Source organism: Carassius carassius, chromosome 16 (assembly GCF_963082965.1).
Source record: "Carassius carassius chromosome 16, fCarCar2.1, whole genome shotgun sequence".
Lineage (NCBI taxonomy): Eukaryota > Metazoa > Chordata > Actinopteri > Cypriniformes > Cyprinidae > Carassius > Carassius carassius.
The window spans coordinates 33,480,038-33,505,986 of record NC_081770.1 but is presented as its reverse complement, the minus strand read 5'-3'; the positions used below and the strand labels follow the sequence as shown (position 1 = coordinate 33,505,986).

The 25,949-nt window shown below is 36.3% G+C and overlaps 1 protein-coding gene and 2 long non-coding RNA genes across 4 annotated transcripts in view; 2 read left to right on the top strand and 1 right to left on the bottom strand.

Annotated features, from left to right (window-relative positions):
- kcnh1b (potassium voltage-gated channel, subfamily H (eag-related), member 1b) overlaps window positions 1-9,034 on the top strand; it is a 37,975-nt gene extending 28,941 nt beyond the window's left edge. For both annotated transcript variants that reach the window (XM_059569915.1, XM_059569916.1), the window contains one exon: window positions 7,714-9,034. In XM_059569915.1, coding sequence (XP_059425898.1) covers window positions 7,714-8,517 — 804 coding nt within the window. In that variant the 3' untranslated portion in view covers window positions 8,518-9,034. The remainder of the gene's footprint in view (window positions 1-7,713) is intronic.
- Window positions 470-24,711, bottom strand: LOC132160173 (uncharacterized). The gene is made up of 2 exons (XR_009437959.1): window positions 24,636-24,711; window positions 470-711 (listed from the first exon to the last, which is right to left on the bottom strand). It is a non-coding gene; the product is annotated as an uncharacterized LOC132160173 (long non-coding RNA).
- The window catches only part of LOC132160172 (uncharacterized), a 23,219-nt gene continuing 14,370 nt past the window's right edge, over window positions 17,101-25,949 (top strand). Inside the window, exon 1 of the long non-coding RNA XR_009437958.1 lies at window positions 17,101-17,242. This is a non-coding gene — a long non-coding RNA (uncharacterized LOC132160172). The remainder of the gene's footprint in view (window positions 17,243-25,949) is intronic.

Genomic DNA, 25,949 nt, shown 5'->3' with positions numbered 1-25,949 from the left:
GTTATAGCTGGTGTGGGTGAACACTGTTCAGTTTCTTCTGCTTTTGTCTCAGAGTTTGTCAGCTACATTGCGTCCATGTGTAGGCGGGGCTTAAGCCGGGCTGCAGCTTCATTTAAATTCACATCTCGTTTCTCTATGTAAGCACTTTTTACAGTGAAGTGATTATGAAGCCAACTGAGCTGGAAGATCTATACCCTCTCACAGACACAATCCCACAGCACTCCATTACTCATGTGGCTGCTGTAGGAACAGGGAAAACCTCTGACTACTGAATGCACTGCTGTTCTTACTCCGCTTTCCTGTTCATCTCTTCAAATGTGCTACATTTCAAGGGATAGTTCTCAAAATAAATAAATTAGTGTGGTTAACTAAAACTGAAATAAAACATAAAAAAAAAATTTAATATAAAATATTAGATTAAAAACAAACATTGATTGAATATTTACAAATACATAATTAAAAGTGAATAATTTAAGTGAAGTGACATTCAGCCAAGTATGGTGACCCATACTCAGAATTTGTGCTCTGCATTTAACCCATCCGAAATGCACACACACAGAGCAGTGAACACACACACACACTGTGAGCACACACCCGGAGCAGTGGGCAGCCATTTATGCTGCGGCGCCCGGGGAGCAGTTGGGGGTTCGATGCCTTGCTCAAGGGCACCTAAGTCATGGTATTGAAGGTGGAGAGAGAACTGTACATGCACTCCCCCCACCCACAATTCCTGCCGGCCCGGGACTCGAACTCACAACCTTTCGATTGGGAGTCCGACTCTCTAACCATTAGGCCACGACTTTATTTTATTTAATTAAATAAAGCAACTAAAATACAAATAAATTAAACCTAAATAGTATTTAAAAACAATGAAATAAAAAGAACGTTAAATAACAAACAATTAAACTAAAATGAATATTAAAGCTTCAAAATATTAATAAAAAATAGTAATAAGGCATGTAAGACAGGCATATGTTACAGTAAATGTTTGGACATGTAAATCAATAGTGAGGAGAAATTCAATATAAAATAGAACAGAATATGATCTGTCTAGCTGTTTGTCTTTGAAGGCCTGTTCACAACCAGGATGATTACTATAAATGTAAAGTTTCAATAATTATTCTAATTCTAATTTCAACATCATTTTTTTTTTCCCAACCGTTATTCCACAACCTATACAGATAAAATGTATTCATATATACTGGTCAGTTATATTTGCAGGTCTTATTTTTTGAGGTATGATCAAGGTCATTCCTGAATTAAACTGATTGGATTTTATTGATCAAATAATAAATCAGAGGTGAGCCAATAGCATAAAAGAATAAAGAATGACTGGTTGCTCTCTTTGGTCTAGACTCATGGTCTAGATTTATAGGTGTGATTTATGAAATCTGTATATCTTAATCAATCTGCATATGAAACAGTTTGAGAACTGAAGCAATCATGGCGTGTGTGCTGTGTGTGTGCGTGTTTGAGGCTATCATCAGACTAATGGCCTTATTCGTTCAGGTGAGATTGTGGTGTAAGCGGCTCGTGTATCTGGCTGTATTATCCGGGTATAGCCTAATCAGATCCAGCTTATTGAGCTAATGCTCAAATCTTAAGTGTGGCTCTGCTGTCTGTGTGAGTGCAGGATGAAGAGAGAGACACTGGCAAAGATTAGATAGCCGTGATCACAGCTGGCCGTTTAGTTTGGTAATGGTCAGAAAATGGCCATATAGAGATATAGAGATCTGAATTAATGGAAGACAAAGTCAAACTGACCTTAGAAGAACAGAAAATAGAAACCTGATACAGACGTATATTCATCATCAGTCCCCTCCTTCAGTCCCACCCTCAGCGTCTCTCTCTCTGTCCATCTCTCTTTCTTTTCTGTGATGAATGTTCTAATGAAATATCATTTAAGACAGAGAAAGAGATAGAGAGACAGACAGAGAGACAGACAGACAGACCGACAGAGAGAGAGAGAGAGAGAGAGAGAGACAGACGACCAACCGAATGACAAATAGATGAATAGATAGACAGACAGACGGACAGACAGACAGATTGTCTCATAAACATACAGACAGAAAGAGAGACAGACTGTCACATAAACAGACAGACAGAAAGAGAGACAGACAGACAGATTGTCACATAAACATACAGACAGACAGAGAGACAGACAGACAGACAGAGAGACAAACAGACAGAGAGAGACAGACAGACAGACAGACAGGCAGACAGAGAGAGAGAGAGAGACAGACGACCAACCGAATGACAAATAGATGAATAGATAGACAGACAGACGGACAGACAGACAGATTGTCTCATAAACAGACAGAGACAGACAGACAGACTGTCACATAAACATACAGACAGAAAGAGAGACAGACAGACAGACAGACTGTCACATAAACATACAGACAGATACAGACAGACAGATTGTCACATAAACAGACAGACAGACAGATTGTCAGGTAAACATACCGAAAGACAGACAGATGGAACAGATAGACAGACAGATTTCTGTAGGTCTACTGGGGGAGTCGTGGCCTAGTGGTTAGAGAGTTTGACTCCTAACCAAAGGGTTGTGGGTTCAAATCTCGGGCCGGTAATACCACGACTGAGGTGCCCTTGAGCAAGGCATCGAACCCCCAACTGCTCCCGGGCGCCGGAGCATAAATGGCTGCCCACTGCTCCGGGTGTGTGTTCACAGTGTGTGTGTGTGGGTGTGTGTTCACTGCTCTGTGTGTGTGCACTTCGGATGGGTTAAATGCAGAGCACAAATTCTGTGTATACTTGGCTGAATGTCACGTCACTCAATCTATCTAGATGGCCGATAGACAGACAGATGACAGTAATTAATGACAGAATGTTGCATTATGATGAACTATAACCTTAATCATTAAACACCAGAGCTTATGGACAGTGACATAAGGGCGCTCTTATAGCTCTCGGTCATAGATCAGTGGTTTTGATTATGTTCTGGAATGGACAGATCTGTATCCTTCAGTGTCTTCTGGAGGGGGCTGCACACAGCAGAGATCTGGTGTCTGGTATTGATCACAGCACTCGCTCACTAACAGTTGATTTCTTACGGAGACATTTCTGTGTGCTTTTAATTCAAACAAATCTCTCTTGCCTTCCTTCTTCACTGCAAAAAATATAATATTTAGTTTCTCTTGTATCCTTTTCACAACATCTTTCCTTTTAGTTCTGCATTAGTTCAAGCGTGTCCGGCTTTTCATGATCTCCATTGGTATTTTAATTCAATCACCCTCAGACTCATCCTTTATTTACAATCTCCTCCATGTTCTGTTCCTGTCTGTGTCTCTCGTATCATATATCTGTGGCCGGGCTTGTGCTGTCACTGTGTCTATCTGTATATGATAATCACACAACACAGCTAAAACGTGTGGCCCTACCTGGTCCTGTGCACATGTAACAACAGTGTCTTGTTTTCTTTGTAATACATGGCTCTCAGAAGGCCTCATACCATTGATTTAGGTCACATCCAACCCTCGGGAAAGTATCTAGTCTCTTGTTTGCCCACAAAAGTGCTTAATGAGGTTTTTGAACCAGTTTCAGGTGAGTGGCTGCTTGTGAAATATTATATTACAGACGCATGTTCGCCTTATGAATAGATTCTGCTGATGAGCAGGTTTGGAAACTATCTCAAGCATGCATTTTATAAAAAATGACACTTAATTAATATATGTCCAACAAATTACTTCACCTTCATCACATAAAAAAAATTTCAGACACAGTATTGAGTGTTTATATCTATAGCACTGTCTTTAATTGCTGCACACAAAAGCATTTAGCATAATCAGTGTAGTATTTCACAAAAAAACATAATATATATGAAACTTTTTAATGATTTGCACAAAAGACACTTTATTTTGTCTTAAATTATACGTAGTGCACTGCATTGTGATCACACAACCATGTGACAATGCATGTGGATAAAAGGTCATAAAAAAAACAGAAAAAAATTCAGTAAGCAACCCTTTGCTTTGGGATAGAATGTCCCTCTGAAATATGAAATTCTAACGTCACTTCTTGAATGGTTGGAGTAATTCATCTTTGAGATATCCAGCTGTTTCCTGTCACCTCTATGCTAATAACGAACATTGGAAGCCAATTTTAAAGTCCTGTGACTCTATTGATTATCATGGGCAGTAAATTGTCAGTGGTCACCTTCACTGGAGTGAGTAAATGAAGATGGAAGTGTGCTAGAGCGCGTTGATGACATACTGTAACAGCCGGATACATTTCCACACTCATGGGAGTTTGTGCTGAAACAACAATTATATTACTGCGTCTCTTTAAAGACTCTAAAATCAATTCTGTTAAACCTTCTGGTAATATCTTTAAGAAACAGTTCTGCCAAATTCTTAAATTCTGCCATCATTTACTCACATTCATGTCCACATGACCGTTTTCAAAACGTCTCTATTTTTGTTGCTCTATTTTCTACAAATAAACAGAGATGTGGACACATTTTAGTCAACTGAATGGTTTTTTTTTCTTCTTTTTTTTGAAACCAGTGTATCTGCAAATTGACTGCTTCGATAAACATATGTAAAATGAGCATTTGCCATCTCTAGTGCAAGATGTTTGTTTTGGACATGCAGCACTATCAGATAGATGAGTATGAATCATGTTTTTCATGTTATCTCAAACGGTAATTCTCTGCAGATGGCTGATCAAGATTCGACATGAAGAAATACCTGTTTGTTCTTTTCAGTCAGATTTTAGATTCGAACAATAAACTATGAACCTTTCTAACCCCCAAAACTCATTATCTTTGGCTTTGACACATCAGAAAAAATCACACTCCTAAATATTGTCCGCCTCCGGTCCAGTGCTACTCTCTCCACACATCTCACAGTCATCCATCTGTCCGATCTGATAGAAAATCCATTTATCGTTGCACCTTACAATGCATTTAAGTGGCTTCATCAGGAAGCAGATTCATCTGACCTTGGCAATAAACAAAGTCTCGCTGAGTCAGCCTGCACACAGGAATGAATTAATGAAGTAACAGCATTAACTCATTAGGACAGCTTCCGTGTCCTTTTGTGTTTCACTCCATTAACATATTGCTTGTAATTAGGTTTGCAAATAAATGTTTGTCAGTTCTAAACGCCCTGTTCTTAATTTTCATCTATTATAAATTTAAATTTAAATACCATTCAATGTCCAACACCTTCAGTGATCAATCTAATCTAAATAAGACAAATTAAAATAATAGTCCTCTCTCTCAATTGTGAAAGATTTCACTAGAGGCAGGAGTGTTGTTTTCAGGGAGTCAACGACTCCTTGAACAGTAAGCTGATAATTAAGAAACAGTATTAACTGTAAACAAACAGCATACCGGGACATCTCTTGAAACTTATCACATCACATTTATGAGGAAAAGATTGGAATGAATTACACTGTAGCAATAATTAAAGCAAATGCATGAAGCACTAGCCAACATGAAGAAGGAAAACAGGGATAATTTTTTACATTCAGCCTACAGGTTCATTCATAATTAAGTAAAATAATTAAAATGAGGTCAACAGGCATATTTCTGCATATTAACATTGCAAGCAACATATATTTCTTTATATTCTAGTAGTTTTACCAGTGACTGTTTTTTTTTTTTTTCAACCCTTGCTCATTTTTAGAAAAAAAATGCCCATAGGAACATTTCAGCAAAATTGTTACATGTGAGATCAAAATGCATTTGCTTAAGCAACCATGTTATTTATTTTAGCTTCTACAAGTCTTTAAACTCTTTTATTGTGGATCAAGTTTCACAGATTCGTCCCTGAGCGCTTCACATCTCTAGTACAATGCTTTACCAGGTGCGCTACCGAGCAAGTTTACTAAGTCAGAAAAGCTACACATATGGAGCAATGTGAGCAATGTGTCAAATGTATTAGTTTAAAAATCATGCACTATAGTTAATTATGTTAAGTTCATAACATAGTGTTGTGCAAGGAACTGCAAAAAGACGATTTGATTGTTTAAAAAACAAATACACATTGTTGGTGTGTTTTTCCAATGAGCCTATGTTGGATTTTTTCAGGGTTCTCAAAAATGAAATTATATGTATACCTTTCTTTTACCTTTCATATTACAGCTTTGGATAGGGTTGGTGTTTGGGACCCTGTGTGTTTCTGTAGTCTCGTGGTATTTACAGCTCATGTGATTAGCTGTGATGTGATGTATTTGGAAATGAGTTACCATAAGTAAAAATGACAGCATGTGGGTCACAGACCTCAAAGGGGTCTGACTCCTTTGGTAACTGACAAATGCGTGGGATTCAGGATCATTCACGAGCAGGATCAGTAGAACCAAAACCAACAAGGATGTTGGGCCAGGAAAAAAAAGTACAGACTTGCTTCTACAATGCCAGGTTTTGATGCATCATGAAGCTAAAGATAGCAGTGACTAACTCCTCTAGCAACCCTTCAAAATGAACCATGTGACACGCTCCTCATCGTTTGAGATGCTCAAGGGTCAAGAGCTCAGATAGATGTAGTGAAGTGTACAGTGGGTCAATAATGTGTTGCTCATTCATGCATTAAAAATGCATTATCTGTAATAAGCATGGTTTTATATTCTGTATTAATTTAATTTGTATATTTATGGTGGACATAAAGTAAAAGAAATCATGTTGATACAACCTTCTCATCTCTGCTCTATTCTTTTTTTTATTCTATCTGTTTTCTTTTTATTTATTGTATTATTTAGAAGCCCATGCTACGTGTACTGTGTTAAGCTAACTGAGACTTGTTATAGCACTTATATATCATTGCTCTTTTTGTTGTTTTTGATTGCTTCCACTGTCCTCATTTGTAAGTCGCTTTGTACAAAAGTGTCTGCTAAATTTACATTTACATTACATTTATTCATTTGATGAAAGAGATGTGTTTTAAGCCGATTCTTGAAGATGGCTAAGGACTCAGCTGCTTGGATTGAGTTGGGGAGGTCATTCCACCAGGAGGGAACATTTAATTTAAAAGTCTGTAAAAGTGACTTTGTGCTGTCATTCTGCATTATTGACACACTGTTTTCCTAATGAATGTTGTTCAGTTGCATTGATGCAATGTATTTTGTTTAAAGCGCTATATAAATAAAGGTGACTTGACTTGACTTGGTGCAACCAACATGTAGGAAAAAAACAAAAACAAACTTGAACAGGAAATTATGTGAGAGTGGATCTTAAAATAACAGATCATTTAAACTTTAAAACCCATTTTATTGTTATTGTATAGCATTTATAGCTTGTAATAACATCTGTAAGTTTGAAATTCAATTATTTTAAGGTTGTATAGGGTGAATTTGTCCAGTCATTGTATTTTTCTTATCTCTGTCAAATATACTCTAATGCTGATTCATAAAAGGGTCAGTATTAAAGTATAAACTAAAAGTATATAATTTTTTATTTCAAGCTTCAATTCCAGCTCTATTCCTGGTTTCCTAATACTGTTCGTCTATGTGAGGAACAGTACAAAATTCAAACCAATAGTCATTATTTGCTTAACATCTGCCCAATCTCTCAAATCTAATTCGTGTTGCATTCAGCACATTCATATGCATATTTTTTATGTCAAACCTGAGAATCTTGAAATCTGGATGTTTTTATAAATAATTGCAGCCTAAATATTGTTGTTGTTTTTTTTCTTTCACATAAAATATCACATAACCTATGCAGTCTTTCTTGTTTGAATCCCACAGATCATCTTCCGTAAAATAAGTGACGTCAAACGGGAGGAAGAGGAGATGCTGCGACGGAAGAATGAAGCGCCTCTGAATCTTCCTCCAGATCACCCGGTGCGGCGTCTCTTCCAGCGGTTCCGCCAGCAGAAAGAGGCCCGTCTGGCAGCGGAGCGAGCGAGTCTAGGAGAACCGGACGTGGAGCGAGGCAGAACGGAGAGCGTGGTACACGAGAGCACTGCAACCACCAGCTTCGTCACAGTCACTGAAATCCCAGCCTCTCCCATCACCTCTGTGTCCTCCTCCTCATCGTCTAGAACGTCATGTCAAGCCAAACTCTGCACTCCTGTGGCCTCTAATGGAACCTGTACAGGATCCAAGTCAGCAGAACCTCCCAAAAACAAAGGCTGGGGTAGATTTAAAGATGCCACATCCAAATCTGATCTCTCATGGTGTTCTGTGTCCAAAGCTGAGTCCATGGAGATGCTTCCAGACAGGACTAAGTGGGACTCGTGGGACAGCGGCATCACCAAGAGTGACGGGAGCGCTCGAACCCCTCAGGATCGGAGCCCCTTGCAGGCCGAGGGCAAGCGAGCCATTTGCCCCATTCCAGAGCAGAGTCTCCAGGCCTGCTTTACTGAACTGAAGCAGGAGCTGCGAGGAGACATCCACTCCCTCAGCAGCAGAATGAGCGCCCTTGAAGGCCAGCTCGCTGAGATGCTCCAGCTTCTCAAAGACAGGAAGACCTCAGGATCTTCAAACCGGTTTGACATATCAAGACCAGATTCTCCAGATTCAGAAAAAGATGACAACATGTTCTCCTAATTGGGTTTCATATCTGATGCGGTGGGCTGAAGGGAGCACGGTTCGGTCCTGTTGAGGTGCTCATACACTCCTTAAAATAAAGGTTCTTAACTGGGATCAGTGGTACCATGAAAAACCTTCAAAGGTATAGTTCACCCAAAAATGAAAACTTTAATCTCAGGCTGTCTAAGATGTATGTAGATTAGTTTATTTAGATGAGTTTAGCATTACATCACTTGTTCACTGGTAATCCTGAATTTCTCCAAATCTTTTTAACATCCATGGAAGCATTCCATTGCACACAAGGATCTATATAGTGGGAAAACACTCTTTAGATGATTAAAATGTTATTCACACCAAGAAAAAAAATGGTTCTTTTAAGAACTGTTCACTTGGGGAACCAGAAATCCATTTTGGAACCATCATTTTTAGAGTGATACGGTGCAACGGCGCTTATTTTTTCAAATTCTGTTGCCTTCGGTGGAATGAGAATTACACACTTTAATAATCAACACATAAATATATGGATATATGGAACTTATTAACATGTTATGGAATATGTGACTATAATATATATATCAGCTGTCATTTTTTTATTGTACAATGGTTGACATTTTTTGTATGGTAATTTAAGTCAACTGTCCTCTCCTGTTTTTACTGTTAAATCATATGTCAGATAAATTGTAAGTCAGTCAAGCAAAATGTGACAATTTATGTATAATTTCCTCTGCTTTTGTTTTATAGATAGGCCAATTTTGCTATCTTGCACATTCACATACTTTTCAAGCCACATTTCAAAAGTCTTCAAAAATCATCAACCTGGTTATTGTTTGTTTAAGACTGAGAAAATGTACTATATGATGAATATATATATATATTTTTTTCACATAGCATTATACTATAAAATACTGTAGCCTGTATATGTGAATAAATGCTGTGCTCTTATTGATGTGACAATATGCAATATAGCAATAGTGACAAATGCAAAAGAACCAAAATTCCCCTGTCTGTGAATCCTTTGTGGATGTTAAATACATTGCGCTTTTTTATTATTATTATTACAGCTTCATAACTCTGTCTCTTTTATTTTAGATCATATTTTTAAAAAAAAAACACTTAGAGGAAATAGGGAAAGTGTTATGCTATATTTGGGAATATCAAAAAGTGTATTATGTACTGTATGTACCATTTTTTATCAGATGTACGAAGTTAACAAGTGAGGTGGTTGATAAGCAATAATAATAAGTGTTTAAGTGTATAAATGAGGCATATGCCAGTCATTGTCTGGAGTAATATGAGAACAAATGAAGCATGAAATAAGGAGCAGCTGTGTTATTTAGCATGTGATTTTTAGCATTCTTGCCAAAAATTTACTCTTTTATAAAGTGTTAAGTCCATTTTGTTTTGTTAATGTCATTTCCAAGAAACTGTAGGAGAAAGTTACATCATCGTGTCCAACCTGAAGTGTTAAATGCTTGTTTTGAAAAATTTGCACTGCACAACTTTAATGTTTGATTCACTGTATATCCTGTAAACTGACTTGATGGGACTTACTGATTGTACTTTTATTTTTACTCTGATTTTAGTCTGAAGATAATCAGAAAAATGGAACTGCAAAACATTTTAAAGCTGATAGCAGTTGTCTTAGCTTCACAATAGCTATTAACAATTACTGTCTCTTTTTCAAGATCCAAGTGTAGCTAAATTAGTGGACATACTTGATTATTAAAGTATGATGGTTCTAAATGGAAAATCTAGTACGGCTACTTCGGGAATGAAAACACACACACACACACACACACACAGTTCTTCATGTAAAATCACTCATGTCAGGCCATGAGACTTAACACCAAGGTTAGGTCTCATTTTTCTTATTTTAAAAGGAATATAAATTATAGTATTTGTACTTATTTTTTTATTTTTTTATTATGTCCTGTTGATCTTTATAAATGATTAACATGGAAGCACAAAAAATTCAACCGTCGATTCAAATGTGTCAAATGTTTATATAAAATCATTTCTACTTTGCATTGCATATTATTCATATTCGTATCTTTAAATTCTAAATGTTCTAAAATCAATTTTATTGAAGTATTTTTGTGATACAGTGTTGTTCAAACATTCTTTTTAAATAAGTATCTTCTGCACATCAATTGCTGCATTTGTGTGATTAAAAATACAGTCAAAAACAGTTATTATAATTTAACTGTTTTCTCTTTGAATGTCTGTTAAAATGAAATGTATTCCTGTGATCAATACTGAAATTTCAGCATCATTACTCCAGTCTTCAGTCACGTGATCCTTCAGAAATCATTCTAAAATGTCGATTTGCTGTTCAAGAAAACTTTATTATTAAGGTTGAATACATTTGAGATGTTTCAAATTTTTGTGGAAACCATGATCATTATTTTTTTTTTTCAGCACTCTTTGATCAAGACAAATAGCGCTGAAATGTCTTTGCTGCCGATTTTTTTTTTATTGATTTAATACATCCTTGCTGAATAAAAGTGTTTATATCTTTGAGAGAAAACCCCAAACCTTTGAATGGTAGTGTGTATTATGTATTCTAGTCTAGCACAGCACAAGCAGCAGTAGCTCATCTCAGCCTGTTGAATCCTGCCACAGTTATTCATAGGTTTGCTTTGCTTTAATTGCTCAGAGTCCTTCAGACAGTCACAATTAAAAACGTCTACTTTCTCTGATGGGTCTCTTAATCTGATTAGGGCCACAGAGCTGGTCTGATCCTCAGAGCATTCTGGGACAGATATTTAATTAAAGTGTGAGTTGATGTCTTATGCTAATCACCTGGGTCATGCTTTCTCCACAACTAAAGCTGAGTTACAGGACATTTAATTCAATTCCTTCACAGGTAAATGAAATGCACAATTAATTTTATTTATTTTTAACACAAAGGGACATTTGACTGTCAGAATTTTAGACATGCTAGTATCAGATTAAGCTAATGCTAGCTTTAACCTGTAGAGTACACATTTCCAGTTCAGTCAGGAATCATATGGCACAGGCTGTTAGTTATCAATCACGTCATTTACAACAAGGCGCAAGCGAATTGGCCTCTGCTGATTCTACAGCCAATGAGCTTGATCCCTCAACATTTATATAGTCTGGCTCAAGTGTTCACTGTATGCTGGTCTACACAGTCTGCTATGAAACCCTCCACCTCCCCAGCTCCACCTGTCTAGATCTTCTATGGGGTTTATCTATGTCTATTCATGCAGCAGCATGTCTTACATGCTCACATGCTTTTTGTATGTGAGCAACATCAGATCAGATCTGCCAATGCCAAATATGCTAACTTAATCATATCCATGAAAATGATAAAACTATTCGACAGTTATCAAGATGGCAAAATATTTAAGCTTTTGTTCTGCAAATGAGAGTACTCAAATTATAATGGATATTAAAGTGACATTTTTTAAATTGTCTTTGGTATCCAGTCAAAAGTTGGGATTCATTAACATTTCTTTTGTTGTTTGTTTTGGAAAGAATTCTGTCATTCTTACCAAAGCTGCATGAGTAATATTGTAAAATTACTGTGAAACACAAGTCTTTGCTAAACAAACTGTGAATCATTTTGCATTGCTTTCAGACAAAATGCGTTCAATGTGCACATTTCTAAAAATCCACAAAAACCATATACTCCACAACCTGCAAAACACTATATATTTTATATATACACACTGCTTTCAAAACACATTCAAATTAGACTGATGGCAAACTGTCCATTTCTGCAGGAAATAACGCTCTTAATGAATGTGAGAAAGAGAGCACAAAACCAAAATTTTGCATTCACTTGAAGGATTTTAAGTTAAAGAAGTTTCAGGGGGACACCATGGATAATGTAGAGAACAGTAGTTTACAAATGGATGTCAGGCACAAGTCATAAAGGTCATTATAACCCAAGAGGAACACTTTTCCCAATGTGGATTCACTGAAGAAAGCTCACTGTTGAATCATTTGTTTGTTGTTTGCTCTGTTGCAAAATTTTAATATAACAAAAAGTGATTAAGAAGATTGGATATGATGTTGAATAGTGCAAGGGAAAAGTGTGGATGCCTTACTAGAATATACAGGAATTATAATGAAATATAAAATCTTAGAAGATAATGTATTTTGAAATTCAATAACAATTGTTCCAAACACAACTTACTGCAATCTCACCTGAAAGTTAAGCCAAATGTCCTATTTGTATTTTTTTTTCAATTGCTAACATCCTTTTGTCCAGTCTGTAGTCACATTTTCAAAACTCTAAAAACAATTTGCACAATATCAGTCTGTTGTGACCGTACCATTAACGCAATTCATGTTGTTTTCACACAATATTAAGTAAATTAACACATTTCTAAAATGCTTACATTTTTACCAAAATCATGGATCGTTAAATCATGGATCGTTCTTATAGCCTCTACGTCTGCAACAATTTCAACTTAAAAGAGTTGATAAGAATTATTTTAATTACTAATTATTGAGAAATAGCTGAAGCTAATCATAATTCTGAGTCTTTCCATTACATGGTCATGCACAAAACTAAGATATATGCTGGTAATGCAGACTAGAAAATGTGGCTTCATTATTTAACAATGTTTTTTTAGCAATTGAAAAAACCTGCAATATATATATATATATATATATATATATTTTTTTTTTTTTTTTTTTTTTTTTTTTTGGAAATCATGATGCATTTTCTGTCTTCTGTAACCTTACTAATGTCCCTGGACTGCACAAGGTCACTGGATTCTGTATGCCAGACCTTGCATCCCACTGCCATATTGACAGATGCAATCAGTTTATTTTATTAAAGCATAATGCATAAATAATCAATTCCAATATATTTTATTAAAAAAAATATACATTGTAATACACACACTTAATAATATTTAAGTACAAGTACTGTAATGTTGGAGGAGGATTTTCTCATTCTGCTTTGGGAGCTGTTTCAAGCGTAATATATTCATGCATGATATACTTTAAAGCTGCTGTGAAATGCATTGTGAAAAGTGCTGTACTGAATATTACTTAAGAGTCCATGGAAGCTCTTTGAACTGTATGGAAGGAGGTTAAAGCACAGTAATGGGGAGATTGCCAGTGAAAAAATTGTGGTCTCTAGCTTTAACTGTCTAATGCCACCAACAGACCAAACTTGTACTTAGGCTTCTATGTTTTTTCTTCGATTATGCCTAGATTTTTGCTGAAATCATGAGACTCTTTGGAGCTCTTTAAGTGTCTACAGATTCACCAGAATACCAAGTACAGTTAAATGCGTATTCATCACCCATATTGACATACAGTAGGGTCTTTTTTAATGTATTGTGACAACTTGTGAGAGTCACTTACTGTAATATTGTTGAAGTGACTTGTTTAATTTGGTTTGATACAAACTCATACATGCTAACATGAAGGACTGTGAAAGTGTGGTAACGTTGGAAAATCAGTAATTACTTCCACTTCACAAAAAGAGGAAGAGGCCAAGTTTCCACTCTCAATGTCAAACCAAAATATTCACCAGCTTCTGCAGCTGAAACCAGATATTCATATTCACTTCTTCTCTCTAGGGGGGAAGTCCTTCTTCTGGTGGGAATTTTCGATGTAAGTAATAATGTACAGTCAGCAGGTCATAACCACAAAATAATTAAGAGTCAGGCCAGGTCTCCAGCCTCTCTGAGGGGATTTACTTTGTGTTAATGACCATACATTATATCCTGCTTATTACAGAGATAATGGCCAAAGAAATGAACATTAAAATAAATAAAGATTAAAGTGTGTGTGTGTGTGTGCTCTTGTTTTTGTGACATATCAGGACACAACTCTGTATAATGACATGGGTATGACACATGTATTACAAGGAGAGGGTGACTTATGAGGACATAACCCATGTCCCCATTTTTCAAAACGCCTATAAATCATACAGAATTATTTTTTTAAGAAATTAAAAATGCACAAAGTTTCCTGTGAGTGTTAGGGTTAGGTGTAGGGTTGGTGTAGGGCCATAGAATATACAGTTTGTACAGTATAAAAACCATTACGCCTATGGGATGTCCCCACTTTTCACCAAAACAAACGTCTGTGTGTGTGTGTGTGTGTGTGTGTTTGTGTGTGTGTGTGTGTGTGTGTGTGTGTGTGTGTGTGTGTGTGATGAGTACTAAATTACATTTAACAGCAGTCCCAAGGCCTTTTTTTTAATAAAGCTGTGCTGGTTAACACACTAACACAGTCTCATACTGTATCTTTTGTTCAATCTGGTAAAAAATGCTTAAAAATATGAAAAGTACAATAGCCTACTTATGTTATCTTGTGAAAATATGGTTGCGTTTTCTTTTTCCACATCAGGCTAGTGCCAAATTATGACTAAATCTGCCAACCGACTGTAGTAGACTTCAGTAAATCATTTTAATATATATATATATACAGTATATAAAGGAAAGGAAAGGTAAGGTAAGAATGTGACGTGGCAAAGTATGGTGTCTCATATTTGGAGTTTGGGCTCTGCATTTAACCCATTCAAGTGCGTGAACACACACACACACACACACACACAATTAATAATGGTTTTATTGTTGTAAAATTGTAGTAACCGTGATTTTTGGCATATTGATTACCATTTGTCTAACTACACTTTTAATACAAATACAATGGTTGCACTATGGTTTGTGTATCAACCCCATGGTTAATTTGTGCTTACCATGGTTTAAATACAGTTACAATGTTTGTTAGGTTTTCTTTCTTTTTGGTGGGTGGGGGGGGGGGGGGGGGGTATTTATACTCAAACAATGGTTAGTTTTCGTAAGTGAGTGGTACATTTTTACTAATGTATAAACTGTATGATGTACAAACTGTTTTTCTCATGGGGAAAAGAAAAGAAATAAAAAATGTCCCTGCAAGGTCAAAAATGACTGGTATTAATATCCTTATATATCGTTAAGAATTCAGAAACATATAACACATGTTGCTCTGCATGAAGGATTGCAACAGCACAACATAAGCAGCAGTTTCTTCTGCATCATATGAACTACTAAGAAGCATTTATTCTTGTCACTTATGATTCATCTGGTATCAAGAAGATCATCCAGTGAGGGCTGGGTGTCTTTCACACACACAGACGAGGGAATCCCGCTGCAGACTGCTGCAGTCTCCTCCTGTCTCTCCTTTGTTGATCTGCAATGCAGTGCCAGGTTTCCCCTGCTCTCTCACACGGCTATCCTCTGCAGTATGGGCGGTAATATCCTCCTCCTGGGTGTTTGCTCTCTCACCGGGGGCTTTACCGGCTCATAAGAGCAGCACCATACCGCCCCTCACAGAGAGAAAAAGACACTGCAGAGAAGAGTCAAGAGCAGCTACAATATTGTAGATTTCATGGAGGAAGACCGGAGGAATGATGCTGAAAATACAGCCGTGCATCACAGAAATAAATTACAGTTTTAAATATATTTAAATAGAAAACAGTGATTTTAAATTGTAATAATATATCAAAATATTGCGCTTAAAAAAAGAGACTCCTTCCAAAATACTGACATATGACCAGGACTTTTTTTAGAGTTTAAATACGGATTATATTTAGATGGAATAGATTTTTCGACTGCATTACAAAATGTTATAAATATAATCTATACAATACAAGTATAAACATAAATAATGTAAATGCTATATTATCTCAATAAAGAATTTGAATAATCTTCATAACGCATGTAGTGTCTTGGTGAAGAAGAGGCATCTTTGAAAAAAGCTTATAATTTATTTTAAATAAAGTTTTGTATTGCTTTTTTTTGCAATTACTGTTTAAATTTATAATAATATTAATGATAATTATGAACAAAATAAAAACAAAACAGTGAAATCCAGAGGAAGGGATATCACAGGCATTGTATAAAGAATAAGTTGTATAAATCTGAACATTTTACATATTATTTAATATATAAAATAGCATGACATAATATATAAATGCTATAGTTGTCAATAAAGAATTTGAATGATGTTCACAAACACATATTATTGCAGCTTAGATGTTTAAATATCTGCAGTACACTGACTTTGCCACGAGGAAAAGTGCATACATCTGCTCAGACCCTGAGTACTTTTCATCGTCAAAGACCGGTTTTATAAATCTGAACGTTGCAGTGTATTTTAGCGTACACACACTCTAAGATCAAATCTGTGCATACGCATATTTTATAAACGAGGCCCCTGGTGTTTGTCTGGGAAATACAGGTTTGAATCTGGCCCATGTTATGTCCTATTTATTTCTCTTTTTCCCTGCCCTTTTTGTTACTGTTGTTTCAATAACATTTACTTACTCCTGGTTTTGTTTGTTTGCATGTTTGTGTTTACTTCCAGTCTCCATATACTTGGCGTACGGTATATGTTTGAACCCTTTGACAGTAGGGTGCTGTGTTAAATACTTTATTTTCCACATGTGCAGCAGAGGATGGTAGTTTGGCTGACCTCTCTGTCCTCTGTAGCAGTGCTTTATACCAGCGAGGCCCTGGCTGTCATAGAAACAGGGTCAGCGAGCGCTGTGATTGGTGCAGAGCACGGGATCACCCGTTGTTGCTCGCTGAGAGAAGTGCTGAGTGGACCCTCCTGTTGGAGCAGCTGCACTTCCCTTTGTCCCGCAGATTTGTTTTTTTGCCTCCTGGTTGAGCTTTCTAGCGTGACACTAATAAGTTCATAGCATCATATATGCGGCTTAGCAGGGTGCAGGGGGCATATCCTAACAAATGTGCGGAGTCAATTGGTAAGAAACACTCTGTTTTTCATAGCGAATTTTTGGCTAAATTAAGATGTTTTTCTCTGGATAAATTTAAGTGATGTTTTATGTTTAGACATATACTGATAATTTATAAATTAGCGAGTTTTATAGTTGAGAAAGCTGTTCCGGTTGGTTTTATTGTCATTATTTTGAGTATGACTGATTGTGTTTCATTTAAGATTATATTGTGTTTATAGTTCTTGGGTTGTTGGAAATACTGTTTTTCGACCTAGAATTTCCAACTAGAAGGCAGTTGTAGCTCTGTCAACTCAATCTCATTTTATTTCTTTATTTTTGGCAACGCATAGACTAACATTCAGTTTTGCTAGAACTTTTTTTGCTAGTTTTAATTTTGCTATTACATATCTTTGACGACCTTTGGACTGAATCTCAAGTTGAATGTCAAGATATTGTGAACATGATATTCGGATATGATATCTCAAAATGACTTTGAAAAGACTTCCATCTATGAAGTTCCTGCTAAACACTGAAGAAATCTAAGAAGAGATAAATAGATCAGTAAAACGATGGATCAACATAGCTTCCCAGCTGTGAAGTAACATCCATGTTGGACACCTTGATGAAGCTATTTGGTTTATGAGAACACCAGCAAAAAACTAAATGGATGACTGTAAATGCATCGGCCAGATTTCCTGTAGAAGAAATCTTGTGCTAACATCAGAGACAGAATTGGATGAAGAAGAAAAGCAAAAGAGGAAAACAAGGTCGCAAAACAAACAATGTTGCTCTCGCCACATTTAACATCGAGCCCCTCTGGGGAAACAACAATGGCCTCAGCGAGGTCGAAGCACGTCTAAACGTTGCTAGATCTCTCTCTGGCCCGTTGGGTCGTGCTCAACCAGCAAAAGTTGAAACAATTGAAGTTTTATATTTTCCATTTAGCTCAGCAGTCAGACGTGCGAGACGTGAGTATCAAAGCTGGGTTATACTGTCACCCTTCATCTGAAGTCCTGTAATTGGAGCGTTTGGTGTGTGAAGGGGCTGGTTTCAGGACGCTAGGCTTCTTAAATGTGCTTCGGTGAGAAGTTTTGCTGCTTGGTACTGTGCAGATTTTTTTGGGGAACACTACACTTCCAAGACGCTTTGTAGAGAGGGGAAAATAAAAGTTTGTTTTGGAGGGAAATCATGCAGAGAATGAGAAGGATGGGAAGTTTTCCCCTCTTTCGATTTCACTGTAAAATCATCAGTCTAATTTTACTGCCAGCTGATGCCATAAAATTTAATAAATCATCATACCAATTGCAGGAAGGTATAGGGAAATGTAAACAATGTGTGTTTGATTTTTTGGGATTTTTGGATTGAATGTTGGCCTGGTTAAATGTTATCTGGTGAACCTCTAGATCTTGTGAGATGAATATGGACTGTATCTTAAGGGTTTTATTATGCCATCTTTCCAAGGAGGTTTTAAATCCCTGGAGCGAACTCTCCTGGAGGCGGCCATCTTTGCTTTGCATGGGCATGTATTTCCAGAAACATCCTTAGAGTCAGTCACCTGAGTGGTAAATGTCATGTGACTGACTCTCTTTATAATGCAGCTCATTGCAGCAGTCAGGTGGAAAAAAAGTGTAGTTTGATGCTTTTAAGAGCCCTAAAAATGGGCACTGGTTAAACATCATGATTCTTTTGTGTTACTGTACAAAATATACAATTTTGTCTGATGCATGGCAACCTTTTAATGTCTGGCAGTGGATAATTGACTTTTTGGCCACACAATTGTGTATTTTTGACCCTTGCTTTATAAAGTATAACTTTAAACTGTTTAACTCTTTAAAACTTAAAAATAAGCTTCCATTTGTTAACCAGGATAATTATAGGTAACTGAAACTATAGATAGATCAAATAAATAAAATGGAATGAAAAAAGATTTAGTTCTAAATAGTTACTAAAATAATTAGAAACTAAACCTGAACTAAAAACTGATAAATATTATAGACATAATAATAATAATAATAATAATAATAATAAATGAAAAAATATATATATTTTTAAAAATATTTAAGTAAAATGAAAACAATATAAAAGTACAAACTAATTCTAATTCTAACAAAATGTATTAACATTAATGATGAACAGTTGTATTGTAATTCTAAATACTTTAAATACATTTATTAATTTAGTCATTGTCTGTTCATTTCAGCAATTAATTAATTTCATATATTAAAATAAAAAGTATCTATTAGTATTATTCGTAATATAAATGAGTAATTATTGTAGTATTATTGAATGGCACTGAGCTAAGTTGAACTTATAATAAGCAGTTGTATTTTTATTAACTAACATTAACAAAGATTAATAGATACTGTAACAAATCTATTTGCTGTTTGTTAATGTTAGTTCATGAATCCACAAATTTTGTTTTATTTTTTTAAATGGGACCTTATCATAAAGTGTTGGTTGTAAAATACATAAATAAAATCATAATAATAATAAAAAAAGCAATGCAGACTGTTGTATAAGTTTTAATGGCAAATGGAAAGGAAAGGTGTGATGGAAAAAAATTGAGTGTCTGTCTGTCTATGTTGAGTCATTGTTTAAATTAATTGTCGATACAGAAATGCTCAAGACGTTGATTGTGCTGTTTGGAAGAGTCCATCAGTAATCTGAATTAATCTGTGTGGTTCTGTAACTGAATTGCACTGTGTGTGGTCAAACGTAGATGAAACACCTTATTAAACATAAGTAAACAGTCACTCACTCATACAGGACAAAGTAAAGCCCCAGCTTCTGGACAGTATGACACATCTCAGGACTCGTCTACTTAACATGACATGGGGAACACAATGATTTACAGCTGTTAGTGTGACAGAAGAGACCAATGAACCATATACTTGAACAGTAAGATTGAAATAGTTTATGTGCTTTTCGCTCGGCACTGTACAGTTAGTCTGGAACAACATAGCTCAGACATAGCATGTTAAACACTATCAGTGATGATTGAATATGGAGTAAATATATGGATTTACATTTAATGTCCAAGTCATATTTCACTACACAAGTAAGTACATGAGTAAGAAGTATGCAAGTATGTAAGAATGTATGTAAGAACATAAGTACATAAATACATAAAGACGTATATGTAAATACGTAATAGGGCTGTCACGATATTCGATTTTTCATATCACGGTTATTGTGGCCATAAGAATTCACGATATCGATATATCGTGATATCTATAGAAACCTTGGAGGGGAAAAGATAAGTCAAATCATTTTTTACTTTGAGTTTTTCTTTTTCACCCAACGAACATAATATTGATACTGATAAATGCAGGGCACAAGACTTTCTCAGTCTTCTTTGCAGCTCCTATAAAATAACAAGAGAAAAAATACTGTCAAGTTCAACAGTATGATGAATAAATATTAATGGTAACACTTGACAATAAGATGTCATTTAATAACAATAATGTATTAACATGAATGAACAATGAACAATACATTACACAATTTATTAATCTTTGTTAATGTTAATAAAAATGGAGTAAATGTTCATGTAAGTTCACAGTGGATTCATGTTTAAAAACTCAACTTGCGATTTTAATAATTCATTAGTAAATGCTGAAATGTACATGAACTAAGATTAATAAATGCTGTGGAAATATTGTTTATTATTAATGTTATTTATATATGTTAACTAATGAACCTAATTGAAGAATGACCGCAGATGAGGCATTCAGTGCATGGCACTGCGACCAACTTAACATTTTATAGAGTTTAATGCAGCAAGATCAGTTTTAATCATGTAACTGTTAATAGATTTGAACAAAGAAATAAAGTGTGGCTACGCACAGGCCGTAATGATTGCAAATACAAAAAATAGACGAGTAAAGAAAATGCGTTACTTATTAAAATAATCACCCTTTAATCAAATATATGAACACAGAAAACTGCTGTTAACAGGTTAATATAACGTTTCCCATTCTATGACCAGTAAAATAATGGCAACTTACTCTGATGAACACAGCTCTCCTCTGAGTAGCTGCGAGCGCTGTCTCCTTCTTGTGTGACAGTGTCAGCGTTAAGGCACAGTACTGCCACCTGGGAGCTCAACCAGGTACTGACACTGGAGTATTTACATGTGGTGTTATCGTAAGAGAACTGTTCATTTTAAATATTGTGGTTATTGCTAATACCGGTATATCATCACACACTAAATTAACACGATATCTATAATTGTTGCTTTGAATATCATGGTTATCGCCAATACCGGTATATCGCGACACCCCTAATACGTAAGTATATAAATATGTACATGTATGCATGTAAGTACGTAAATATGAAAGTACATAAGTGAGTACATAAGTTTATATGTATGAACGCAAGTATGTATGTCAATATGGTCCATAAATATGTAAGTCCATAAATATTGAAGTACGTATATATGTAAATACGTGAATACGTACGTACGCAAGTATGTAAGTAAATACCTAAGTGCATAAGTACGTAAATATATAAATATGTAAGTACATAAATAAGTACGTATTTACGTAAACAAATTAGTACATAAAATTGCAATTGGAAAATGTAGCTTTTAAAATCTGCAAATATTGTACAACAACTGTTCTAACTGCAATACTGGGCTCCCGTTTCCCAGTCCAGTAATGAGAGTGTTTCTGTTCCAGAGTCCAGAGCGGCAGAGTCCCTTGCCGCTGTCACCTCTGGCTAGCTTAGTTGGGGACACTTAATTACCAGCAGTTTTGTTGACTTGATTGCACAGATACTATTTAAACTGAACTGAGTTAAATGATGACATCCTTGAATTCAATTATAAAACTGTCTTTTTGCTTTATTGACACACTATTTTCCTATTTAATGCTGTTCAGTTACTTTGTTACAATCTATATTGTTTAAAGTGCTGTATAAATAAAGGTGACTTGACTTAAGCCCAGAGAGTGCTTCCGGTTCCTGAGTTAAGCCCAGAGAGAGCTCCCGTTCCTGAGATCAGCCCAGAGAGTGCTCCCGTTCCAGATTTAAGCCCAGAAAGTGCTCCCTTTTCCAGAGTTAAACCAAAAGAGGGCTCCCGTCCCAGAGTTAAGCCCAGAGAGTGCTTCCGTTTCCTGAGTTAAGCCCAGAGAGGGCTCCCGTTCCAGAGTTAAGCCCAGAGAGTGCTTTTGTTCAATTCAAGTTTATTTGTATAGCGCTTTTAACAATACAAATCATTACAAAGCAACTTTACAGAAAATTATGTTTCTACAATATTTAGTAGTAGCTAGTAGTTTGTGCACGTTTGACAGGATTTTAGAAAAATAAAAATAATAATAATAATACAAGACGTAGTCAGCTAGATGATGAACTATCAATATTATTAATTAATAGTAATTATAGGATGCAGTCACACATGTAGCAATAATTGTTAGTTCTGTTTGTTGATTCAAGGTTAGGATCATCTGGGGTCCTCTGAGGGTCAGCATCATCTCTTCTCAGGTGTTCTGGATCCAGACTGGAGCTTGTGTAAATCCTAGTTACCACGGGATGTAAATCCCGTGGCAAAACATAGAAACAAAATAGAGACATCATTAGCATAGCTGCTGATCCAACAAAGTAAAATTAGTTTAACCCAAGCTAAAGAATAAAAATGCAGATGCAACTACACTCACAATTTAAGAGATACATTATTCGAATGCTTGGCGAAAGAGATGCGTTTTTAATCTAGATTTAAACAGAGAGAGTGTGTCTGAACCCCGAACATTATCAGGAAGGCTATTCCAGAGTTTGGGAGCCAAATGTGAAAAAGCTCTACCTCCTTTAGTGGACTTTGCTATCCTAGGAACTACCAAAAGTCCAGCGTTTTGTGACCTTAGGGTGCGTGATGGGTTGTAGCGTGGTAGAAGGCTAGTTAGGTATGCAGGAGCTAAACCATTTAGGGCCTTATAGGTAAGTAATGATAAATAAATAAAATTGGGGTAATATGATCATATTTTCTTGACCTGGTAAGGACTCTAGCTGCTGCATTTTGGACTACCTGTAGCTTGTTTATTGACGAAGCAGGACAACCACCTAGAAGTCCATTACAATAGTCCAGTCTAGAGGTCATGAAAGCATGAACTAGCTTTTCTGCATCAGAAACAGATAACATGTTTCGTAGCTTGGCAATGTTTCTAAGATGGAAGAATGCGGTTTTTGTAACATTGGAAATATGATTTTCAAAAGACAAATTGCTGTCTAATATAACACCCAGATTTCTGACTGTAGAGGAAGTAACAGTACATCCGTCTAGTTGCAGATTGTAATCTACAAGATTCTGTGTGGTGTTTTTTGGTCCAATAATTAATATCTCTGTCTTATCCGAATTTAATTGGAGAAAATTATTTGTCATCCAATCTTTTACATTTTTAACACACTCTGTTAGCTTAGATAATTGGGAAGTTTCATCTGGTCTCGTTGAAATATATAGCTGAGTATCATCAGCATAACAGTGGAAGCTAATTCCGTATTTTCTAATAATATTACCAAGGGGCAACATGTATATTGAAAATAGAAGGGGACCTAGGACGGATCCTTGTGGCACTCCATATTTTACTGATGATAAATGAGATGACACCCCAATTAAGTAAACAAAATGGTAGCGATCGGACAGGTAGGATCTAAACCATCTTAGAGCCTGCCCTTGAATACCTGTATAGTTTTGTAATCGATCTATGAGTATGTCATGATCTATGGTGTCGAACGCAGCACTAAGATCAAGTAAGACTAGAAATGAGATGCAGCCTTGATCTGACGCAAGAAGCAGGTCATTTGTAATTTTAACAAGTGCAGTTTCTGTGCTATGGTGGGGCCTAAAACCTGACTGAAATTCTTCATACAGATCATTTTTATGCAGGAAGGTGCTCAATTGAGCAGACACAACTTTTTCTAAAATTTTAGACATAAATGGAAGATTTGAAATAGGCCTATAATTTGCCAGTACACTAGGATCTAGTTTTGGTTTCTTAATAAGAGGCTTGATAACCGCCAGCTTGAATGGTTTTGGGACGTGACCTAAAGATAACGACGAGTTAATGATATTGAGAAGCGGTTCTTCGGCTACAGGTAACAACTCTTTCAGTAATTTAGTGGGTACAGGATCTAATAAACATGTTGTTGGTTTAGATACAGTGATAAGTTTATTTAATAAAGTGAAAATAAAGTGAAGTGACATTCGGCCAAGTATGGTGACCCATACTCAGAATTTGTGCTCTGCATTTAACCCATCCGAAGTGCACACACACAGAGCAGTGAACACACACACACACTGTGAGCACACACCCGGAGCAGTGGGTAGCCATTTATGCTGCGGCGCCCGGGAAGCAGTTGGGGATTCGGTGCCTTGCTCAAGGGCACCTCAGTCGTGGTATTGAGGGTGGTGAGAGAACTGTACATGCACTCCCCCCACCCACAATTCCTGCCGGCCCGGGACTCGAACCCACAACCCTTCGATTGGGAGTCCAACTCTCTAACCACCAGGCCACGACTTCTTAGCTCTTCCTGTCCTATATTTGTAAAGCACTGCAGTTTATTTTTGGGTGCGATGGATGAAACTGAAGTGTTAGACGCTGTAGAATCTACATTCGCTATTGTATTTCTAATGTTATCTATTTTATCAGTGAAGAAATTCATAAAGTCATTACTATTTAACGTTGGTGGAATATTTGAATCAGGTGGCGTCTGGTAATTTGTTAATTTAGCCACTGTGCTAAATAAAAACCTTGGATTGTTTTGGTTATTTTCAATGAGTTTGTGGATATGCTCTGCCCTAGCAGTTTTTAGAGCCTGTCTATAGCTGGACATACTGTTTTTCCATGCAATTTTAAAAACTTCCAAGTTAGTTTTTCTCCATTTGCGTTCAAGACTACGAGTTACTTTCTTGAGAGAGTGAGTATTACTGTTATACCATGGCACAGTACGTTTTTCTCTAACCTTTTTCAATTTGATGGGGGCAACAGCTTCTAATGTATTAGAGAAAATAGTGCCCATGTTGTCAGTAATTTCGTCTAATTCATGTGTATTTTTGGGTACAAATAGCAGTTGAGATAGATCAGGCAGGTTATTTGCGAATCTGTCTTTGGTGGCTGGAACAATAGTTCTGCCCAGACGGTAACGCTGAGACATATAGTTAATATCAGTTATACGCAGCATGCACGATACAAGGAAATGGTCTGTAATATCATCAGATTGGGGTACAATATCTATAGCAGTAAGATCGATTCCATGCCATATAATTAGATCTAGTGTATGATTAAAACGATGAGTGGGCCCGGTGACATTTTGCTTGACTCCAAAGGAGTTTATTAGGTCAGTAAACGCAAGTCCTAATGTATCATTTGCATTATCAACGTGAATATTAAAATCTCCCATGATTAGCGCCTTATCAACTGTAACTAGAAGGTCTGAGAGGAAATCTGCAAATTCTTTTAGGAATTCTGTATACGGCCCTGGTGGTCTATACACAGTAGCCAGAGCAAGAGATACATTAGATTTCTTTTGCATGTCTGACAGTGTAACATTTAGCAGAAGTATTTCAAAAGAGTTAAACCTGTATCCTGTTTTCTGGGTAACATTGAGAATATCACTATATATTGTTGCAACACCTCCTCCACGACCAGTCTGACGGGGCTCATGCTTATAACAGTAGTTTGGTGGATTAGACTCATTTAGACCAAAATAATCATTTGGTTTTAGCCAGGTTTCAGTCAAGCAG